The sequence below is a fragment of the Dermacentor variabilis genome, chromosome 4, assembly GCF_050947875.1.
Source record: "Dermacentor variabilis isolate Ectoservices chromosome 4, ASM5094787v1, whole genome shotgun sequence".
NCBI classification, from domain to species: domain Eukaryota; kingdom Metazoa; phylum Arthropoda; class Arachnida; order Ixodida; family Ixodidae; genus Dermacentor; species Dermacentor variabilis.
In genome coordinates, this window is record NC_134571.1 from 567,672 (window position 1) to 588,659 (window position 20,988).

The 20,988-nt window shown below is 46.2% G+C and overlaps 1 protein-coding gene across 5 annotated transcripts in view; it reads right to left on the reverse strand.

Annotated features, from left to right (window-relative positions):
* tweek (transmembrane protein KIAA1109 homolog tweek) overlaps nt 1-20,988 on the reverse strand; it is a 703,556-nt gene that overhangs the window by 203,168 nt on the left and 479,400 nt on the right. For all 5 annotated transcript variants that reach the window (XM_075687924.1, XM_075687922.1, XM_075687923.1 and 2 more), the window contains exons 38-42: nt 20,521-20,598; nt 20,358-20,454; nt 20,211-20,284; nt 10,864-10,995; nt 2,706-2,826 (exon numbers count right to left, since the gene is read on the reverse strand). In XM_075687924.1, the coding sequence (XP_075544039.1) occupies nt 2,706-2,826; nt 10,864-10,995; nt 20,211-20,284; nt 20,358-20,454; nt 20,521-20,598 (502 nt within the window). The remainder of the gene's footprint in view (nt 1-2,705; nt 2,827-10,863; nt 10,996-20,210; nt 20,285-20,357; nt 20,455-20,520; nt 20,599-20,988) is intronic.

Genomic DNA, 20,988 nt, shown 5'->3' on the forward strand with positions numbered 1-20,988 from the left:
CAGGGCCTTATGAATCGCTCGGATAATGTCTTGGTATGGAAGTGTTGTTTGCAATGCACCTTTGTGCGCTGCCATGAACGCGCATCTATCTGCTGCTTCATTCCCTGGTATCCCAACATGGCTTGGGACCCAGCAGAATCGTAAGGTTCTTCCGTATTCATTATATGCCAAGATGTTTAGGATATCACCAAGTAGGGGTTCAGACCCGGAGTTAAAGTTTAGAGCTCTGAGTGCACTTAATGAATCGGTATATGTGATAGCATTCATCTGCTTGTCGCTGGAAATCTTTTTTACTACTGTCCATATCGCAAAAAATTCGGCGGTAAACACTGAAGAAAAATTATTTATCTGAATGCTATTTTGCCAATTTTTCATTATTATTCCGGCACCTACGTATTCTTGTGTTTTGGAGCCGTCAGTGTAAAATTCCGTGTAATTTTTATATTTTTCTTGAATAGCTTGGAACTCTTGTATTATGTGTTCTTGTGGAATGTCTTTTTTCTTTAGATGTGTTAGTGCTTAGCCACATAGCTGTGAAAAGTTGTACCATGGGGGCAATCTTGGTGGCCTTTCAGCAACCTGCAGGACCTCAAGAGGAAGTTCATAAGTCTCACAGTATTCTTCGTGTCTTAAGATCAGTGGCCGAATCATGTTCAGTTTGTTTGTATAGTGTACCTGGTGATTTGCACTGTGTTACAAAGCTGCAGCATATATGTCATGGTGATGACCGATCCTCAGTATGTAAGAAAGTGTAAGTAGTGCTCTGCGGTGCTGTAAGGACGGCTCTTTGCAGTCAACGTATAAACTTTGGACAGGTGATGTTCTGTAGGCACCGCTCGCCAGTCGTAGACCAAGATTGTTAACTGGATCAAGTCGCTTAATGTAGGACTGCCTAGCTGCGCCATAATCTATACTACCGTAGTTGAGGATTCTATGTACAAGAGACTGGTATATACGTAATAGACATGTTCGGTCAGATCCCCAGTGCTTATGCGATAGAAGCTTAATGATATTTAGTGCTTTATTTGCTTTTATTTTAGTTGCGTTAATGTGGGCAAGGAAATTCAGTTTTGTGTCAAAAGTTACGCCTAAAAATCTGTAGTCTTTTTTGACCGGCAGCATTGTACCATACAATGTGGAAGCTGGAGTGCAGTGTAACCCTCGCTTCTGGGAAAAGAGAACTGTAACAGTTTTGTGTGTTGAAAAACGGAAACCATTTTTGTCAGCCCATTGTGTGAGGTTATTTATTGCTATTTGTACTTGTCTTTCGCAGGCAGGTAGATGTGAAGCGCAGCAAGCCACTTGCAAATCGTTGACATATAATGAGTGCATAGCAGATGATGGGATGATCTTATTAACAGAGTTCATTTTGACAATGAAAAGTGTCGTGCTTAGAATGTACCCCTGTAGAACACCATTTTCTTGTGTAAATGTGCGTGAAAGTATTGTGCCGAGACGTACTTGAAATGTTCTATTTGACATGAAATCACATAGACAATTTAGCATTCTGCCGTGAGTTCCCCGGTCAGCCAGGTCTCTTAAGATTCCATATTGCCCCATCGTATCATACGCTTTTTCTAAATCGAAGAAAACAATCAGACAGTATTGTTTGTGTAGAAACGCGTCACATATTTCTTGTTCTAGTCGCACGAGATGGTCAATGATGAAGCAGCCCTTTTTGTATCCGCACTGGTGCGTGTCTATTAGGCGTCTTGTTTCAAGGATAAATGTGAGTCTCATGTTTATGTTGCTCTCATAGGATTTGGCTACACAGCTTGTGAATGCAATGGGTCTATAGCTACTAGGGGATGTTGCGGGTTAACCAGATTTTAGAAAAGGCACTACTACCGCATTTTTCCAATCTGTAGGCATTACCCCAGAAGCCCCGGTAGCACAGGACGTGCCCGCTTTTTAGCACTGTATATGCTTCTTTCGTCCTCCTAACTTCACTGAGCCCTATTATATCCTATTTACTGCCCTCTAATTCCTCGAATAGCACTGCTAGACTCGCCTCACTAGATAACGTTCTAGCGTTAAACGTTGCCAGGTTCAGATTCAAATTCACCGTCACTGCAAGATGACAATATTTTTAATATAGATTTTTCAATGATACCTTGCACACCTAATTCTTATATAGTTGGTTGTGCAAGGAGCTGCCAAAAATGAAATCGTACTTCAGCTTTTGAAATGGTATGGCATGGTCATGCACATGTTTCCAAAGTGATCTTGTAGACATACTACGAACCCAGCGCAAGCGCTAAAGTTGATATTTTGTGCTCTATTGTTACATCAAAGGTAAAAAGAAACTTTTGCGGTAGGCGTACACTCATTATTCAAACATGGTTTTATATCTGAAAGAGCATACAGATCAACTACAACTAACATGATGTTTTACTACATACAACTAACTTAATGTTTCAAGCTAAGCTTACAGCTGGCTGTTTTAAGGCGGATTGGTTGGTTGAACACATAATAATCCAGCAACTGTGTGCCACAGCCAAGGAGCGAGTGTCGGTGCATGTCAGAACTCGTGTCCAGTGGTTGTGTGCTCTTTTCCTCCAACTCACACGAAGCGATGCGTTCGCATGTCGGCGCATGCCAAAGCGTGCCAACGCATGCCAGTGGTTGGGCCTCAACTAGAACTGTTGCTGTGTGTAAGAGCAAAACAATGTAATAAAATATTTTTGCTAGTGAAGAGACATCACCTGTGAATCGGGCTTTGCTCACAAGGGAGCCGCATGAGCAAGCGGAGATCCGTGTGTTCTCCAGAGTCACCACAACTGCTGGAGTGGCATCAGCATCAAACAGCCTGCTGTTCGTTAGTGTCTGCATCAGATGAGAAACCATCATTAAAGCTATCAGCAAAGACAACTTCACAGCTATATATACTTGCCTCTCATTTTTGGAAGGACAAAATACAAATTTGCTAGTGAGGAGGCTTGCCTTATCAACCACCTCACAATACCAATACACTGTATAATGTATTAGAATGTGTAACACATTTTACTGTCTTGAGTGAAAAACATTTTGGTGCCCCATATGCATGATTCATGCAGCAAATTACCAGAAAATACAGATTACTCATCTAATAAACTTAAATAGTCTACTACCTAGAATCTGTTACAAAGATCTACACTCTAGCATTGTTACAATGAAATGGTATATAACAAAATGGTGAGTACAGTTAAACCTTGGTATAACAAACTTCAATATTGCAAAATTCTTGATTTAACAAAGTTTTAAGAAGTTAGTGCCTGTCCTGTGTCTTTCTAATCTGTTCGTGTGTGTCTTCTTGTGCGCTAATTTCTCCGTAGGTCTGCTATGCACCATCTAGCCCGTCTGCAGGTGTTGTTAATAATGTCTTTAACTTTAGAACTTGTCGATAGAACACCATGTATTCTGAACTTCAATATAATGAAATGTGTTTATATCTACAATTTTGATATACTGAAATTTTAATGCCGCCGTGAAAGAATGTTGAAGTAATCAATAGAAACTGCTGCAGATGCAGATCATCAAATGACTGAATTGCATGCGGCTGCTTGTGAACTTGCCTCTCAAATTTTGTGCCACTTGACAGAACGTGGCCACCAAGGCACAGCAGCACAGCAGCAAGACACTCTATCATCCATCATGTTCCACACAAACTGAAGTGCAATAAATACCCTATCGTGCTCCGCGTACTGTATGCTGTGGGTGTGCAGGAAACCGTGCGAGGGTTAGCCGAAAAGAAAAATGGTGGATTGATGCATGCCATCTTCCCGCACGAGCAGGGTGTGGGGCGCGCGATAATTTGTTAAAGAGAGCACTAGAGGGAGTGTGGGCGTGTCTTCTCCTCTAGCCCAACAGTAGCTGTGCATGGCTGAGCGCATACACAGCCTGCGAGCCCTATTTTGAATGTATTCTGTGTAGAGTGCAAAGGTAAGGTGGGTCAAAATGGCTGTGGCTTCATGTGCACTGTTTTACTGCATGTTTAGTGCTGGAGGCCACGTAATCTCGAGTTTCAGAGATGATTTGAAGTGAGAGCAGAGGAAGCGTTCACTCCCCTCTGCCTGCCCTCTTTGTGAATGAATGTGTGTGGCGCAAAGGCCAGGCACAAAACAATTATCACAGCGGCATCCTCTGGAAAGAGGATGCGCTCTGATAATTCACCACACCAACTTCCACCAAAGTTGTAATGGATGGGAGTTGGTTTATTTACAAGATGATAGATGGTTAGCGTACAGCAAGGGACAGGAGAGTCATCCAAGGCCAATAAGCAGCGGCCAGCTCCCTGCGCACACCTCTACTTTCTCTTCCTTCAGCTGTGCCAATGTGTTTTCCAGCCGCTAGATTCCACATAAACAAGAAAATGCACAAGAGGTATGCAGCCGAGGACAGCAGCCACCCACTACGCCAGCTTCACAGCAATACACGCCCACGCATCAATAAGAAAAATGTGAGCTCACACTCAGTTTCTTATTCTGGTACCAGCAATTCACCTCTTGCGTCGTCACACGGAACATTCGCAGCTATCACCACCAACCCTATTGCAATAAGCATTTTCACTTATTTGTTTTACAGAGTGTGGGGCATAGTGCTGTTGAAAGCATACTGAGCACACTGCATGCTTTTAGTTGGTGATAATGCAAACACGTCATCGTTCCTTGCTGCAGTTGGCACAATGTGAGCTTCACATTGTAAGGACTGTGTGGCGGAGACAAGCACCGCAAAGCCGAGAGATGGCGTCACTGGACAGAGCGACATCATCATCACAGATACGGAGTGGTGGAGAAGTCGAGGTGAGGCAATAAAGGGTTGTACTTGTTCGAGATGTGGCGTGCACACTTCCTTCCTGACAAGTGGGGGCTTGTCCGGGATTGGAAATGGATAGTGTGAATGTTCCAGAGGAAGTAGTGCAGTACCTCATCAACCAGACAGACGGTTCGCCCATCCAACGGGAACAGGTTGCCTCCCTGCTGCGGCAACGAGTGACGATTGCCACCGTGTCTACCGTGCGGTGCGGTGGCTCTGTTGCAGCCGCCTGCCATGACTTGCACGCCATACGTGACAACAGTGCCGCCAAAGTTCTCGGGATTCAACAACCTACAGTCGCCAGAGGTGTTCCTTGAATGTTTAGAGAACTTTTGCCTTGTGTCTCGTATTGACTCTGCCAGAAACCTTAGTAACGTGGTGCCGGCTGCCTTGGAGGGCAGTGCTAAGCACTGCCCTCCAAGGCGCCACTACAGCACTACCACAGCGACAAAGTGACACCCTGTGGTGGCACTTTGTCAGTGTTTTCGCCACGTGGGAAGAGTTCACACAAAGCTTCCCGCATGGAGTTTGCTTCAATCGATTCAAAGCGCCACCTGAAGGAAGAGCTTCAACAACGCACCCAGCACCCAGAGAAGAATTTGAAGGAGTTCATTTACGTGATATCGGCATACTACGACCGCATCGGTGAAGCCGTACCAGAAGAGCAAAAGGTCCAGCGGATTCTACACCAAATGCACCCACAGTTACAAGACCTCGCAGAAGGGTCAACCTTTACAACATTGAGGGAGCTCGCAACGGAGGCGGATGGCTTAATGGAAAGAGTGTGGCAGTGATGGCAGTACAAACCACCGCCACCACCAACAAATCAGGTCGCAATGGATTTGGTATTCCAACCACACAGGGCAGTCGCTAATGCTCTCAGACCGCGGCCCATCTCGGCGGCTGCCACCATTGGCACCACTGCATCAGCCACAATGTCTCCGGCGTACCACTGGCCACTACGCCCCGCAGCGGTCGAACCGTCCTATCTACGTGATCAAAATCATCCCGCCCCCACTGCCCCTACGCTGACGCAGACAATTGCCCACACTTGCTCGTTGGCAGTGGCCCAACATGTGACAAGTCCACTGCCAGCGCTGTGGAGGCATTGGCCATGTTGCTCGCCAATGTGCCACAGGTAGGCAAAATGCACCACCCAGGTGTTTCAGTGCCATCAACTGGGGCACGTGCGGGCTGAATGGCCAGAGAATCAGTACTCGGAAAACATGCATTGGTAGACGCTACTCCGGCGAGCATCTACGACAGCGCGCTCCAGGTTGCGGCCACTGCTGGCAGAAAGGAACCACTTCTCGACATTCACATCGGAGCAACGACATTACAGGCGCTCGCAGACACGGGGTTCAGCCTTCTGGGACAACAAGCGACAGCGGCCGCTGAAGCCACAGGAGCCAGTCACAAAAGAGAGGCACGCATGCTCCGCCTGGCCACAGGCTGGTCTCAATCTACTTCCTCGCTCCGATGCAAGATCCACTGGGTGGCCGGCTCCCACCGTCAGCGGTTACTGTGTGTGCCTGACCTCTGTAAAGACATTGTACTCAGGAGGGACTTCCTGACGGTGACTGGAATATCGCTCCATATTGTACTGGGAGGTTGGACAACTGGGACTGAACCGCCGTGCGCATGATACCCTTCGTCAAAGGAGAGCAGCAGGTTAAGGGGGGAACTAGACAACGAAGAATCATATGACCTGCAAGCAATCTTCGCCGAGCAACCTGAGCCTATGGTAAGCTCTGAAGTCCCAACCACCAATGACCCTGCTAGATTTGCGGCTCAGGTGAATGTAGATCCACGTCTGGCACAGGTGCTCGAGACTTTCAGCCCAATTGTTACAACTACCCCTGGACGCACAACATTTGCTGAACATCGAATTAATACTGGGGACAGCCTACCTGTACGTTGCAAGCTTCACCCTGTCAATGCTAAAAAACAGGCCATTATCGATAACTGCATCTGTGACCTCCTAGAGCAAGAGCTCATACGCCCGAGTACCAGTCAGTGTACAAGTGCTCCTGTTTTGGTTGCAAAAAAGTCTGGTTGCTTCCGCCTTGTCATGGATTATCGACCACTGAATAGCTGAAGAAGGGTGCCTGTTTACCCTTTGCCCATGGATGACTGGCCCTCGGCACAGCTGGGTCAGGCGCAATGGTTTTCAAGTTTTGATCTTTCACAAGACTTTTTCCAAATCTCAGTGGGCAAACAGGATATTCCCAAAACTGCATTTATCTGCCACCAGGGCACCTTTGAATTCAATAGGATGCCCTTCGGAGTGGCAGGTGGGCCAGCAACCTTCCAAACATTGATGGACAGTGTTTTGGATGGTATAAATCATAAATTTGCAATGGCCTTCCTCGACGACGTCCTGGTGTATTCAGACACTCTGGACAACCACGTGAAACACATCCGATGTGTACTCGAGCGCATCAGAGCCGCAGGCTTCACCATTAACCCAGACAAGATCCAACTCTGCCACCATTCGCTCAGGTTCCTTGGACACATCATTTCACCTGGGCAGTGTTGACCTGATGAAAGCAAAGTGCTTGCTGTGTAGCACTACACTCGACCAACAACAGTCAAACAACTGCAAGCTTTCCTTCGCCTGGCGGGATATTATCGAAGCTTTATACCTTGATTTTATCTCACAGCCCACCCCATCACCAGTCTTTTGAAGAAAGATGCACCCTGGCAGTGAACCAACCAGCAAGAGTGCGCATTCCAGATTCTGAAGCAGTCCCTGGCCAATGATGCTGTGGTGAACCTCCCTGACCTCAACCAGCCCTTTGTGGTGGAAGCAGGTGCCAGTGGTATCGGAATAGCTGCTGTGCTACTCCAGGAAAGCCCTGAGGAACTCAGACCTGTGTTGTTTATAAGCAGGGTCCTCACTGATGCAGAAAAACAGTACACTTTTCAGGAATGGGAGTGCCTGGCAATGGTCTGGGCAGTCGATAAATTCAGGCCTTACCTCGAATTCACGGAATTCGAACTCTAATGTGACCATTCTTCTCTCTCATGGATGTTTCAGACAAATCAAGCCTCACCAAGAGTCAAGCAGTGGGTCTTTAGGCTGCAAGGCCTTAACTGCAAGATCAAACACAGAAGGGGACTCGCCAACATTCTAGCGGATGCCCTTGGCAGAACCCTTTTGAACTGTCCAGACATCCCAAGCCAGACTCTACCCGAAACTCTGTTCCCGATTACTGTTCAAGACCCTGAGCAACACATTGCGTTTGAGACAGTTGCCGCCTTATCTATGACAGACGATGTGACTCTCCTTAACAATATAGAATGCCTGATTGAGGAGCAACGTCGTGATCCACTGTTTGCCAAGCTGAAAAGTGTCATGCAAGATACAACGCTCCCAGAGAACAACCAACAATCATGCCTAATTAAGGACTTGGCTGTTTCGGCAGAACTGTAGTCTACTGGACTGCTCATTCAGCACAGAGGGAACCAAAAGGTGCTTTGGCTACCAGAGTGCTTGCGGACTCTGGTGCTGAAAATGGTGCATGACCACCCCACCAGTGCACATGTGGGTTTTTTCAAGACACTGCAACGTGTTTCTTCTCATTTCGTATGGCTAGGTAAGCCAGCAGATGTATCTAAATATGTCAGATGCTGCAAAGTTTGCCTGCGCTCCAAGGCTAATTGCCAAAAGCCAGCAGGCCTTATGAGCAGCCAGTGGGCCACTGCACCGATGGAGGAACTTAGTGTAGATGTCATTGGACGATCATACCACTCACACCACGGCACCACCAGCAGGTTGACAAGTTCACCAAGTTCATTGAATTGTTTCCTCTAAGAGCTGCTACCAGCCAAAACATTGTTCACTGCATGCGGCAAGTCTTCTGTCGGCATGGAGTACCAGTAGCAATTTGCAGCGGCAACGGGCGTACGTACATTTGTCAGTACGCTTTGGAAGGGCCTCCTGGAGCAATGGGGCATAAAAGACCGTCATACCGTGCCTTACTGCCCCGCTGGACAAATGGTAGAACGCCATAACGGTACAGTTAAGGAATGCCTCCGGGCCTGCTGCACAAACCACAGGGAGTGGGACTCTCACATACCCGAAATTGCCTTTGCTCTCCGCACCGCAGAGAGTGTTGTGACAGGCTACACGCCTGCCTTCCTGTGTTATGGTTGAGAGCTGCACACTCCATGGGAACCACCTGGCACCAAGGACAACGCTGAACCGCCTGCTGCGGCTTACCATGCCTTTTCTGAAGAAGTTCGCCAGTGCCTTGCCCAGGCCTTTGAATTTACTCACAGACGGCAAACTGCCACTCACGCAAAACAAAAGGCATATTACGACCATCACAGGCCGCCAGTTGCCCTGAAACCAGGCGACCTTGTTCTCCTGGACAGCCATACTTTAAGTAATGCAGCAACAGGTGTCTCATTGAAGCTCGCACCAAGACGTTCAGGTCCTTATAGGATTACAAAGAATGTCAGTGCTAATGACTTCATCCTGACAGACCCAACGACAGGGCGCCGTCACGGGATAGCCCATGCTGACCAGCTGACAGCGTATTATGAACCCCGACTGGACATGCCCATGACGGGTTCACGTCCTACGGTGGGGAGACGTCTGAATCCTGTGGCGGAGACAACCACTGCAAGGCCGAGAGATGGCGCTACTGAACAGAGCGACATCATCATCACTGATACGGAGCCGAGAGATGGCGCCACTGGACAGAGTGACATCATCATCACGGATACGGAGTAGTGGAGAGACCGAGGCTAGGCAATAAAGGGTTGTACTTGTTCGAGATGTGGTGTGCACACTTCCTTCCTGACAATGTGTTACCCCAGCAGCACCCATCGTTAGAGCATGATTTCGTCTCGGTTTCCTGTTGCCATCTTAAAGCACTACGCAGTAGGAAAAGAACAAAATGTGTCTCGGGTGGTCGAAGGCCGCCAGCTCGATGCGCGACGGTGCAATTTGCCTCGTGCCACAACGATTCGTGCAACGGTTCGCACTATGTAGCCGTCAACTACAATTGAGTATGTCAAATTTTTTACTTACTTCGGATAGTACGTTCGGTTAGATTGTTGTACATTTTTCCTCTCGTTTTTTTCCAAAACGTATGAACGAGGTTCTACCATTTGTAAATTTCTGCCTCCTCTTGATGAAACTTGTGCATGCACACAAGTCGACGGTATAATGCAGCCTATTGCTGTGGGGCAGGACAAAACTGACTGTGCCAAAACAGTTTGTGAACAGGTTCAGTGTTGCGAACTGGTTTGCAAGCTGTTATAAATCTTTATTTCTGAAAACCAGAACTGAACTGGTACTTTTTTCAGTCCAGCAACCTAGTTCAAACACACGGCCTAGAATTTTTTACTAACAACTGCACTCTCAGTCAGATATGCTTTTGCTTGTTCATTCACATTTCATCTATATAATATGAAACTGGTTGCATTAAGATCAGTCCAGCTGAGCATGTCAAGTGGCTATATCGATTTTTGATGAAAATACATTTTTTTGTCTAACCTCCAAGAACAATAAGACCTATATTAGCTTAGAAAGAAGAAGATTACCTTTTTAAGTAAGTGTGGAAGGCGCTTCTTAGGCAGAAGCGCATCCTTCAGGCTACGTATTCAGAGGGCCGCTTCAGAAAGATGAAGAGGCTTTGGTTCTAAAAATAATTGGTGAGGGATTGTACAGATGGGTAGTATGACACCATGGTTACTCACCATAACACAGTAATTGTATTTTGAGTGAAAAACATCCAAATATATGGAAGACTGCAAAATGTTCATTCTACATATGTTTATATGTACTCGAGCTTTGTCACGAGAGAAGTGTGTATGTTTTGTGAGCTTTGTCATGAGAGAAGTGTGGATGGTTAGGTGAGCATGATTTTATGCATGTACTTACCAAATAAATTTGCAATCCTTACGAAATGCAGCACCTGACTTGGCTGTATTTGAAAAGCATGTCAGATATCAGCTTTTCCCAGAGAAGGCAAAGTGAAGCCAGAGAGAAATGGCTGACACCACAGCCGATTTTTCAGGAACTATGCATATAAAATCATAAGTTATTGCACTCACCCCTTTGTTCAGTGGCATGCAGATGCCCAGGTCTTGCACTGTCAGCTGGAGAAATAGCGTGCCCAGTGCTTGGCTGCTCAGCTGAGGAAACTGTGGCACCCGCTCGAACAGCTGTTGGGTGGCTGTCAGTACCTACATCATCAAAGGTTTCATGTATCACTCAAGGGCTCAAATGCATCACACGCACTCACAACCAATAAGAGAACTTTTCTCGTGTTTTCACTCCAGGCAATATTAGCAACTAATCAGTGTAGAACCTGGATGAGAAATCTCTAAACTGCGCATGAGCAGCAGTCTATCGCAGCCATGGCTAGACTGCACAGCATGTACCAAAGCATCTTTCCTTCTCATAACCAAAAGCATATGTGCTCCAGTGTTTGCGTTGCACAGTATGACACCACCTTTGACCAAGGTTCGGCAGTGCAATCGGTTTGGCATGTTGCCATGTAGCAAAGTGCTTCTGAACTGTTGAATAAAATTTGTTACAAACAACTTTGTGCACCACCTGATTTATGTCTGATCAGCACAATATCATCATTAAATGTTCATTTTGAACTAAAGAAGGTTCATAACAGCAATTTAAAGGAAATGTTTGCTTTGCTAACATCATTTTAGATGCCCAGATTTAGAGAATTATGTTTGCTTTGATACACAGTAGAACCCACTTATAACGATAACAGTTTTAACAATCTATCGGTTATAACAATGAGAAGCTGCTGCACCATCAACTTTCTTATTTTTTTCATAATGAAATAACCCGCTTTCTACAATTCCCCGATGCTGCATTATCAGTTATAACGATGAAGTCTGGATGCTGGGTCTCCATGCCAAAAGGTAGTGAAATGCAAAATCCTTCAAAAGAAATAAATAAAATGAGAAATTAGAGTTGCTGAACGATGGCCTGCTGTCCCAACAGCCGCCACGCACTCATTTTCCAGCCTTCTCTGCGCGCCTCTCTCCTGTCACACTTCCACTGATCCGAAAACGAATGGGCTGCACCCATAGCTCTACGCCGCGCCACCCTCCGAAACATTAATGCACCACACCAGCCACGCTGCTCCCAGATTGCTCGCTGGCTCCCCATTCAGTGCAGTTATGCAAACAGCTTAATCTCTCACATTCGTCTTTGTTGGCTGCATCAAAATCATTCCTGGCCATGTGGTTTCTCAGCTTCGTTTGACTTGCCGCCGAAAAGGAAGATGGCTGTGCCGCCAACTGATCATCAGCAATGCACGATGTTGCCGGTGAAAAGAAAGCGCATGGCTATAGATTTGGAAACTATGTGCTTCTAACCGAAGAGGCGATCATCGTGAACGTGCCTGCATCGGATAGTGATGGCGATGACGGCAGTGATGATGCGGTAGGACAAGCTGCCTCAACATTGTCCTTACAGGAGGCCTGGCACATGATTCAGTCCCTCCGAGGCTTCGTTTTCTCAAGGAACCTTCCGCTGCATTATGTGAAGCATCTGAGTGTTTTGGAGGAAGATGTCGGCAAGCTTCGCACAAAGCATGCAAGGCTGACAGACATAGGGTTTTTATCGTGCGAGCCAGTGAGAAGTACAGTGAAATTTTAATATAACGAACTTCAGGGAACCAAGGTAAATTTTTCATTATTCTGAAAGATTGTTACAGTGAAAGCCACAAAATTAACCATTTCATCCATTAACCCATTAGTTCATAAGTTGTCACCATATGAGCTATTCCACAAAAATGTTGTTGTTGGCTCTCGGCACACACCGTCGCTACTTTCCATAGATTCCGTCGCCACATACTACGAAGTACTGTAAACAAGAGTGACATGTGCAAATCAGATGCTGACGCTGAGAAAACTACCGACAAAAAGGTAGTTGCCTCTAAAGCGTAATGTTTTCTGCCTTTTGTTTGTTTTTCACATTTCTTGCCCGTGGACACCACAACTGTCTCACTGGAGGCAGACACCTGAACTATGTCAACATACAAGCACATGAAAATGGCACCATCTGGAAAGTGCAAAGTGCGACTGTGTGGCATCCCTGTGAGTATGGAGGTTGCATTTCACCATGCGCAGCTAGTGCGGCCACAGAAAGAAGTGCGAAACAAAGAGGCGTGCGCAGATAGACGAAAGAGACACGCGTTGCTAGCTGACACATTTCTGGGCAGAGCATCCGCTCTCGCAAAACCTGATGCGTTGTCGCTTCCGCTCGCCCACATTCTATTTTTCTCTAGCACCATCTCAGCTTTTCCAAGCCCCACGTCTGCCCTCTTTCTGACGTGCGCCCTCTGTGCCTTGTTGTCTGTTAGCCTACTGTTTAGGCTGCTGTGAAGGATACACGAAAAGCTAAGAATCCCTAGACTTTGGAATATTAGTTCATAGTACTAAGGAGTTGTTAACATCACAGGGAAACTGAATAACAATCATTATTCTGAAAGTCTATTATTCTGAAGTTTGTAGTACTGACATATTTTTACATTGAAACTATAGGTTGGCAGGGGATTTCTGAAAAGTTTGTTAATCTGAGAGCTCGTTAGTGTGGTGTTCATAGAAATGAGGTTTCACTGTACGTGGCGAGATGCTTGTGGCGATCTTGCCTCAGCATTTCTTCTGGATTTCTTAAGCTGACAGGCTGCCATAGCAGTATTCTCGCATTCTTTAAAGGAAGGCCCCTTTTAGGGTCACTAAAGTGATGCCTCGGTGGAGCTTGAATATCCCTTGCCGCCCGTCACCTCTCTTTGCAGTTGCTATAGCAGTGCCATTCTTTAACGGCGATAGCCGTGGCTTGTTATGCGCAATCGGAGCATCCAGGAAGCAGTTAAACAAGGGAACACGATCTGCAGCTGGATGGGGGAAGGTGGTGGAGAAGGCCTCTGGGCCTGCTTGCCATTATAGTTTTGCACATTAACTCTGCCATCCCCCTATTTTGATTTTTTCATGCAACCCGGTTATAACAATTATTGGTAATAACAATGGAATTTTTATGGCACTTGAATATTGTTATATGTGGGTTTGACAGTATGTTTTAGTTGGTTTTGTTATTTTAATGAGGTGTGACTGCAAACATCATTAAAAAAATGTTGCGGGAGAACACTTCCAGGCTTGACAACTTCAAGTGAGCATGTCGCCAACTAAGGAGTTGCAGCGTAGCACCAGAACAAGAGGACCAACATTGCAGGCTCTTAGAACGAACTAGCATGTACTGTGCTTGCGCCATGAGTATGCGCCGTGCAACTTTATTTTTGTCATATTTCACAGTGCCAAATGAGAGCGCCGACCATTAGCATCGGTGCATAGCGGTGTCAGTGGGTGCTACAGGGCCCCTTGCCCAGATGGAATGGTGAAATGCACTCGTCGACAAAGTGGAGATGGTGCTGTCTTGCTTACATGCAGATCAGCGGATACGCCAGTGACTTCTGCGGGAAGCTCTATGGGAGCCGTCTCAAGGTAAGCCGGCTTGAGGCAGTCTAATGAGACTACCTCTTTGCAACCATTCAATAGGATGGTGGCGGACTTTGGCATCTTGTGGAGGACATGGTACTGCCCATCGTATTAGGGCACAAGAGGTGCCTTTAGAGTGTCTCGTCTGAGAAAAACGTGGGTCAAAGACGTAATGTCTGAATACACAAAGATGCTGCTGAAGATTGAGGCAGGATAGGGCACATTTGCTGAATGCAGTCCTCTACGCATTACGCATCCTCAATGCAAGGTACTGCAACGGCTGGGGCAAGGGGTCCGAAGGAACAAACAAGTCTCCAGGAAGCCGCAGGGGTTCACCATAGACAAGTTCAGCCGGAACTTGTTAGAATGTACCGGAAGTCATGAGTGGTCCAACCAAATCAAAATGGACATGGTCAAAGTGACAGCCAGGTGGCAAAACAGACTGTGTGGAAGTGTTCGTGTGGCGGGTAACTTTGGCAGTGTGGGACGCAAGGCACAAATGCGCCCACTGGTGAGCACTGGTGTTAATGCTTGGCCAGACGTAGTGCTGCGTGGCTCAGATGCTGGGATGTCAGATGTCGTGAAGGGACTGGAACACCGCTCAACGGAAAGCAGCTGGAATGAAGGGGCGAGATGCAGGCACTGATATGTCACAGCAGAGTGAGCCAGGTACAAACGGGTGAGGAATGAGTTGTAAATGGAGGGGACAGGGATGGTCACGTAGCTCTTGCAGCTCAGGGTCTTCCATCTGCGCCCAAGTCCACAGTTGATGTAGAAGTGCCGAGGAAAATGATGAGGGAGAGTGCATCAGCTACCTCATTTTCGGGGCCTTTGATATGCCGGATATCCATAGTAAACTCTAGTATATAGGCTAGTTGACAAAGTTCAAGTGCGACGTACTTGGAAGAGCTTGTACGGAAGACATACACCAGAAGGGCTTATGGTCCGTTTGAACATAAAATGGCTGGCCCTCCAAGAAGTGCCGGAAGTACTGAATGGTGGAGTAGATGGCGAGCAGCTCGTGGCCAAAAACGCTGCTGCGAGTCTCGGCAGGTTGGAGCTTCCGAGAGAAGAAGCCCAGTGAAGTTTATTTGCTGCTGGAGAACAGTGCCAGTGGCCACACTGGAAGCATCCACCGTGATGCGAGTAGGTACATTAGTTCTCGGGTGGATGAGAAGTACCAAATCGGCGATGGCTTCTTTAACAGTCCTGTGAGCAGCTTGAGCTTCAGGAGACCAGGAAAGTGCGAATGAGGAGCCCTTGGTCATGCGAAGAAGGTCAGTCGATGGATACAGAAGCTCAGTGCAGTGCGGAATAAAGTGGCGGGAGAAATTCACAAGGCCCACGAACTCAGGCATCTGGAGTGGGGTAGTGGGTGCTGGGAAGTCTTGCACGGCCTGGGCATGGGAGGGCAACAGAGGGATTCCCAGTGCTGAGATGTGGTGACCCAGGAACTCGAGCTCGGAAGACCCAAAGACACATTTCTGGGAGTTGACAACCAGGTCAAATTGTTGATGGCACTGAAAGAGTTTCAAGACGTGACAATCATGATCTTGTGGATTGGGACTCGTGACGAGGATGTCGTCGATGTAGGCAAATACAGCTGGGAGGCCGTGCGTTACCTCAGCAATTATTCTTTGGAACGTTTAAGCTGCATTGTGTGCCCAAAGGGCATGCGTACCTACTCCAACAGGCCAAAGGATGTAGTAATGACTAAACAGGGATTTGGTGGTAGGCCTTGACAAGGTCTCCTTTACTAAATATTTTGCATCCTTCAATGTGGCCTTTGAAATCTTGAATGTGTGGAAAGAGATAGTAGCTATCGCGGACCGTGTGGGTGTTGAGCACACAGTAGTCGTCGCACGGATGCCAGTCACCCGGTTCTTTCTTGGGCACCAGGTGGAGCGGGGAGGCCCAACTGCTGGACAACGGGCGAATAATACCCAGCTGGAGCATGTGCTCGAATTCTCGTTTAGCAATGGCCAGACGCTCATCGAAGAGGCTGCGCGGAGGAGCTGCGACGGGTAGACCATGCGTGACAATGTCATGGGTTACGCTGTGCTAGGGTGGCTGATTTAAATTGCAGGGCCTTGTCACCTGAGCAATGCCATAGAGGATGTGAACGTTTGGGCATGGTGTAATCAGCATGCAGATGCCAGTGGGAGTGACAGCCGACAGAACTCCAGGTATGCAGGGTCACGTCTTGCTGTCGATCAGGTGACGACGACACATGCTGACATCTAGGTCGAAATGGGTCAGGAAGTCGGAGCCGAGGATAAGCTGATTGATGTTGGCAACAATGGTGAAGACCCAACGGAATGTGTGCCGCAAGCCAAGGTTGAGAATGAGGAACCATAGACCATATGTGGCGATGGAGGTAGAGTTCACCACGCAGAGGGGAGGGCCAGATGACTTAGAAGTGCAGTCACACTTGGACGGCAGCAGCAAGCTTATCTTGGCACCCGTGTCTACAAGGAAGCGCAGGCAGGAAATGCAATCCATGACGATGAAAAGGCGGCTGGGTTCAGAAGCGTAGACTGTTGGGCCAGTTGGTGCATGATGCAGTGTCGGCGGTGAGCGGAAATACAGGCAGGAAGAAATGGAGTCCTGTCCACTCCGTTTTTTCCCGCTCATATTTCCGCTCAACAACATTACATGTGGCCGGGTTGTAAGGTGAGGTCACATGCAGCCGTCAGTGATCTTGCAGTGCATTTCCCCCTGCCCACTAGCATGGGGACTTGCACTTTTTAAGCGTACAGATGGCACCATAAGTATACAGCATCGACCATTCTGGACTTGTTCGCGGCACCGTATATTTATGTCATTGACCCTGAAAGGGTTAATCTTGTTATTCCCTTCCTATACATCTTCTGTGTACTCACGCGCATGCACATTCACATGTTCAGTGCTCTCTTTTTCTTCCCTCTCTCCCCATAGCTATATATTAAGCCACTTTTGACCTCAATAAATAGTTCCAAGTAGCGCCTTGTCCTGTTATTGTTTGTTTCTTCATTGGTGTGCTGTTTCTGTTCGTGCTACATCTTTTTGAAAGCTGTGACGTCCTGTGGGTGCGAGGAAGCATCAGGCGGAAGGTTGCCTGAGGGCAGTAGGTTGCTGTGGTTGGTCATTCGTAGTCCTGAGTCACCAATGCCGCAGACCGAGTCACTGTTGCAGCGGAGCGCCAGAACAAGAGGACCAACGTTGCAGGCTCTTAAAATGCACTAGCGTGTGCTGTGCTTGGGCCACGAGCACACACCACCCAACTTTATTTTCATCATCTTCCACAGTGTCGACCGAGAGTGCCGACCTTTAGCGCCTGTGTGTTGCAGTGTCGGTGGGCACTACAAGCACATTCCAGTGTGAATTTGTCAATCCTCAGTGTCATTTTCATAGACAACATATATATCTAAAGCATAGCAGCTATCACTGAGCAATACTAGAACAGCCTAAATTGTCCACCACTCTAGACAAGATGCACACTATACATCTGAAGCACTCGGTGAAGCAGGCACTGTGAGAATGGAGAGTGCTATGAATTTCACCACCATCAGGTATAGCATCCAACTCAATACTTTGTCAAGAAATTATCACAATGCAGTGATGCTGCAGAGGACTTGTGATTTCCAGCAAATTTTGTAGAAGCAGAATTTTTATTTTAGAGCTCTTGGGAGCATGTTAATTTTGCATTTTGGAGCACTTTGGAGTACTTTGGTGGCACAAGTTGCATTTTCAACGCTCTTAAGTACCTTAAGTTGTACTATGGAGCACTTATGAGGGTCTACATAAAAGATATCCAAGCCAAAGCTGATCTCACGGAGAAACCATTTTTGAGTAGAAGCAGCAGGAATCAATATTTCGCCCCAATAATGTCAGAAATAGGGAAAGCTAGTCTCACAATTGAAGATTGCGGACTAACCTTCTCGGTTACTTTCTCGACAAAAATAATTAAGCAGAGGATACTACCCATTCAAAGTACAGAACATGTGGTTGTCAACATGCAGAGCTCTTGCCCTAAAACTATCAGATTCTTCATCCTAGAAAAATATTTCACTTACTATCACTTAGCCATCACATAAGGCTCACTTAATCACATGTACAACTCTCTCCACAAAGTCCTAAGATTGCTGCAGCTTTTGACTGATGCCTCCGAGCAGATTCCTCATCCTAGTAAAATATTTCACTTAATATCACTTAGTATCACATAAGGCTCACTTAATCACATCTAGAATTTTCTCCACAAAGTTCTAAGATTGCTGCAAAGCCTTGATTTGGGCTTGTTGTTTGCTGCAGCTTTTGACTGATGTGCCTCTGAGCCTAGTCATGCTCTCTGCAAGACTGGCATTTGCCTCAGCCAGAAGCACTTGGCCACATTCTATCTCCTCCAGGGTCCTCACGTGACGTCACTCAGCTAGTTTTGGCAAGCCAACTTCATCTAGCACCGCCCTTGCTCTCTCCGGGCCCTATCTGTGCAGTGGTGCAGGGGAATGATTAAGCCCTTGTGTTAGTTGGAAAATTTAGGACCTATTTGGTTCACCAAAGCAGATGTATGCAGATGCAACGGAAACAAAGCATCTGGAAGCTACTGCTAGTCTATCATGTAAAGAGGGCTTATGTCCATTTATATTTTTGTTATTCTTTATGATTAGGCTTCAAGATCATCACATGCCATTTCCACCTAGCTTTTTTTCCTGCCACCATGGTGCTTTGGCCGTGGTTCTGTTGGTAACAGTGAACAAAAGCAGGGCAACACCGTTGGTCACCCGTTACAAAGGGAATGGCCACAAGCTGTTCCGTGCAACGCAGAAAAACTGTCACGCGAGCCACCTGAGAGCTAAAAGGGGCTGCGCTTTTATAGGATCTCGATTTCTAGCATCACAGAGCTATACGGCAATGAGGATTTGTGCAGCAAGAGGAGGATTAGCAAAAATGCTTGGCATGGAGCTGGTCAGGGGTCAGGGTTCTGTTATGGTGGCGGTTCAATTGCCAATCCAATTCCAAGACTCGTTTTGGCACAGTTTGGCACATATATGTAAATCATATATCATATATCACATATATGTAAAAGTCAGTAATGCGTTAGCAAGAAAATTAACCCAACACTGACCATACTCGCATTTCTAATGGTAGCTGTGACATTGAGAGGATGCAGCTACATTATGTTTGCAGAAGGTGGATTAATACGTGTAATTGGTATTTAATTATTTTTATGGCAAGAACATATATGTTGAACCAGTCAAACAGGACAACAAAGAAGAAAGGCTCGACAGGCCTAGGATAGAGAGAAATGCTCCCAATGCATATAATGATGCATGTCAACAAGGGCTTGTAAGTTTGGAAAAAGCACCACAACTCTTGCGATGCATATCTGTGCGTACTACTTTTGTACTTTTTCCTTTTCTAAAATGCAGAGACACCAAAGTAAAGAATGGATTGCCAGATCAGTGTCCGTTTGATGTTTCTGTTAATGCGGTTTGTTTTAAATATATTAATAATGCCCAACAACAAGAATTTGTAGTGATTGAATCTGTCACATGATTTGCGAGCAGCTTTCTTTACCATTACACATTCCATTGGGTGATTTCGCCTGTTTAAATAGAATGTGCAAGTCTAAAAGGAGGCCATTGCTTGTGTTAATTGTTTGTACAAGCCACCAGAAAAATTGCAAGCTTTGGGCTGCCAGAGAACAAAATTCTCAATTTCTACCTGGATTTCCAGCCAGACAAGAATGCCACTGATTTCTCCCCAGCTTTCCTCTTTAAAGATAACACCCAATTTTTACTCTCTGAAATTCAAAAAAATATAAAACCTGAAAATGAAGGGCCACAGATAATGTCAGTTCTGCACAGCTCTCTATGCCAGGGACAGCTTGGTACAAAACATCCTTGCAAAAAAATATATATATTACTCAAAACTGCTAAAGCCGACATGCTCACCTCCTTATTTAGGCTTCCCCGCTGCTCATTCCAGTATTCATAAGCATTCTTGTAGTTGAGCCAGACAAGGACAGCTGCAAAAGAGATTACAGCCATCGTGAGCACTGCCACTTTGACCAACAAGCAGTCTATCCCAACAGTGGATACCTTTATCAAGAGCAATAGGTTGAAAGTAAATCATGGGCCGATTCATTGTGATAAGAACAGCTTCTTTGTCATCGTACTGGCTGGAGATCATTTCATCCTGAAAGAAAAGTCAGTAGGAGTAGGTAGGTGCTGCACAGTCTACAACTGTTTCGAGATGGCTTACTTGAAGAGCATTGCGTAAGCATATCCGAGTCTTGAAGAATGCAAACTGCTGAAATTCTGCCTCTTCAAACAATGTGTTCTGCGAGAAACAAAGAAAAATTAGAATCACAAATGTGTTATGCATGCACAGCGGGCTGAATAAGAGGTCAAGTTACGTAATAATGAACTCAGTAACCTCATGACTGCACTATGATCTCGATGATATGATTCTCTCAGGACGGTGATAAAATTTTTATCACCCAAAATTCATATAACCCGAAAAGCATTTAAAAATCGGGAAGTTAAGGGGGACATGGCAATCAAATAGTCGACTTTTTAGCAATTTGATTTTTTATTAACTTTCTTTCTCGCAATGCTCGGACATTCATTTATCTCATGGCAAAATTTCTGGAAGAAATGCACAGCAGAATTTGAGAAAATTGCACTTTTTTAGTAAGTTATCTTTGAAACCAAGAAGAAAATCAGGCTT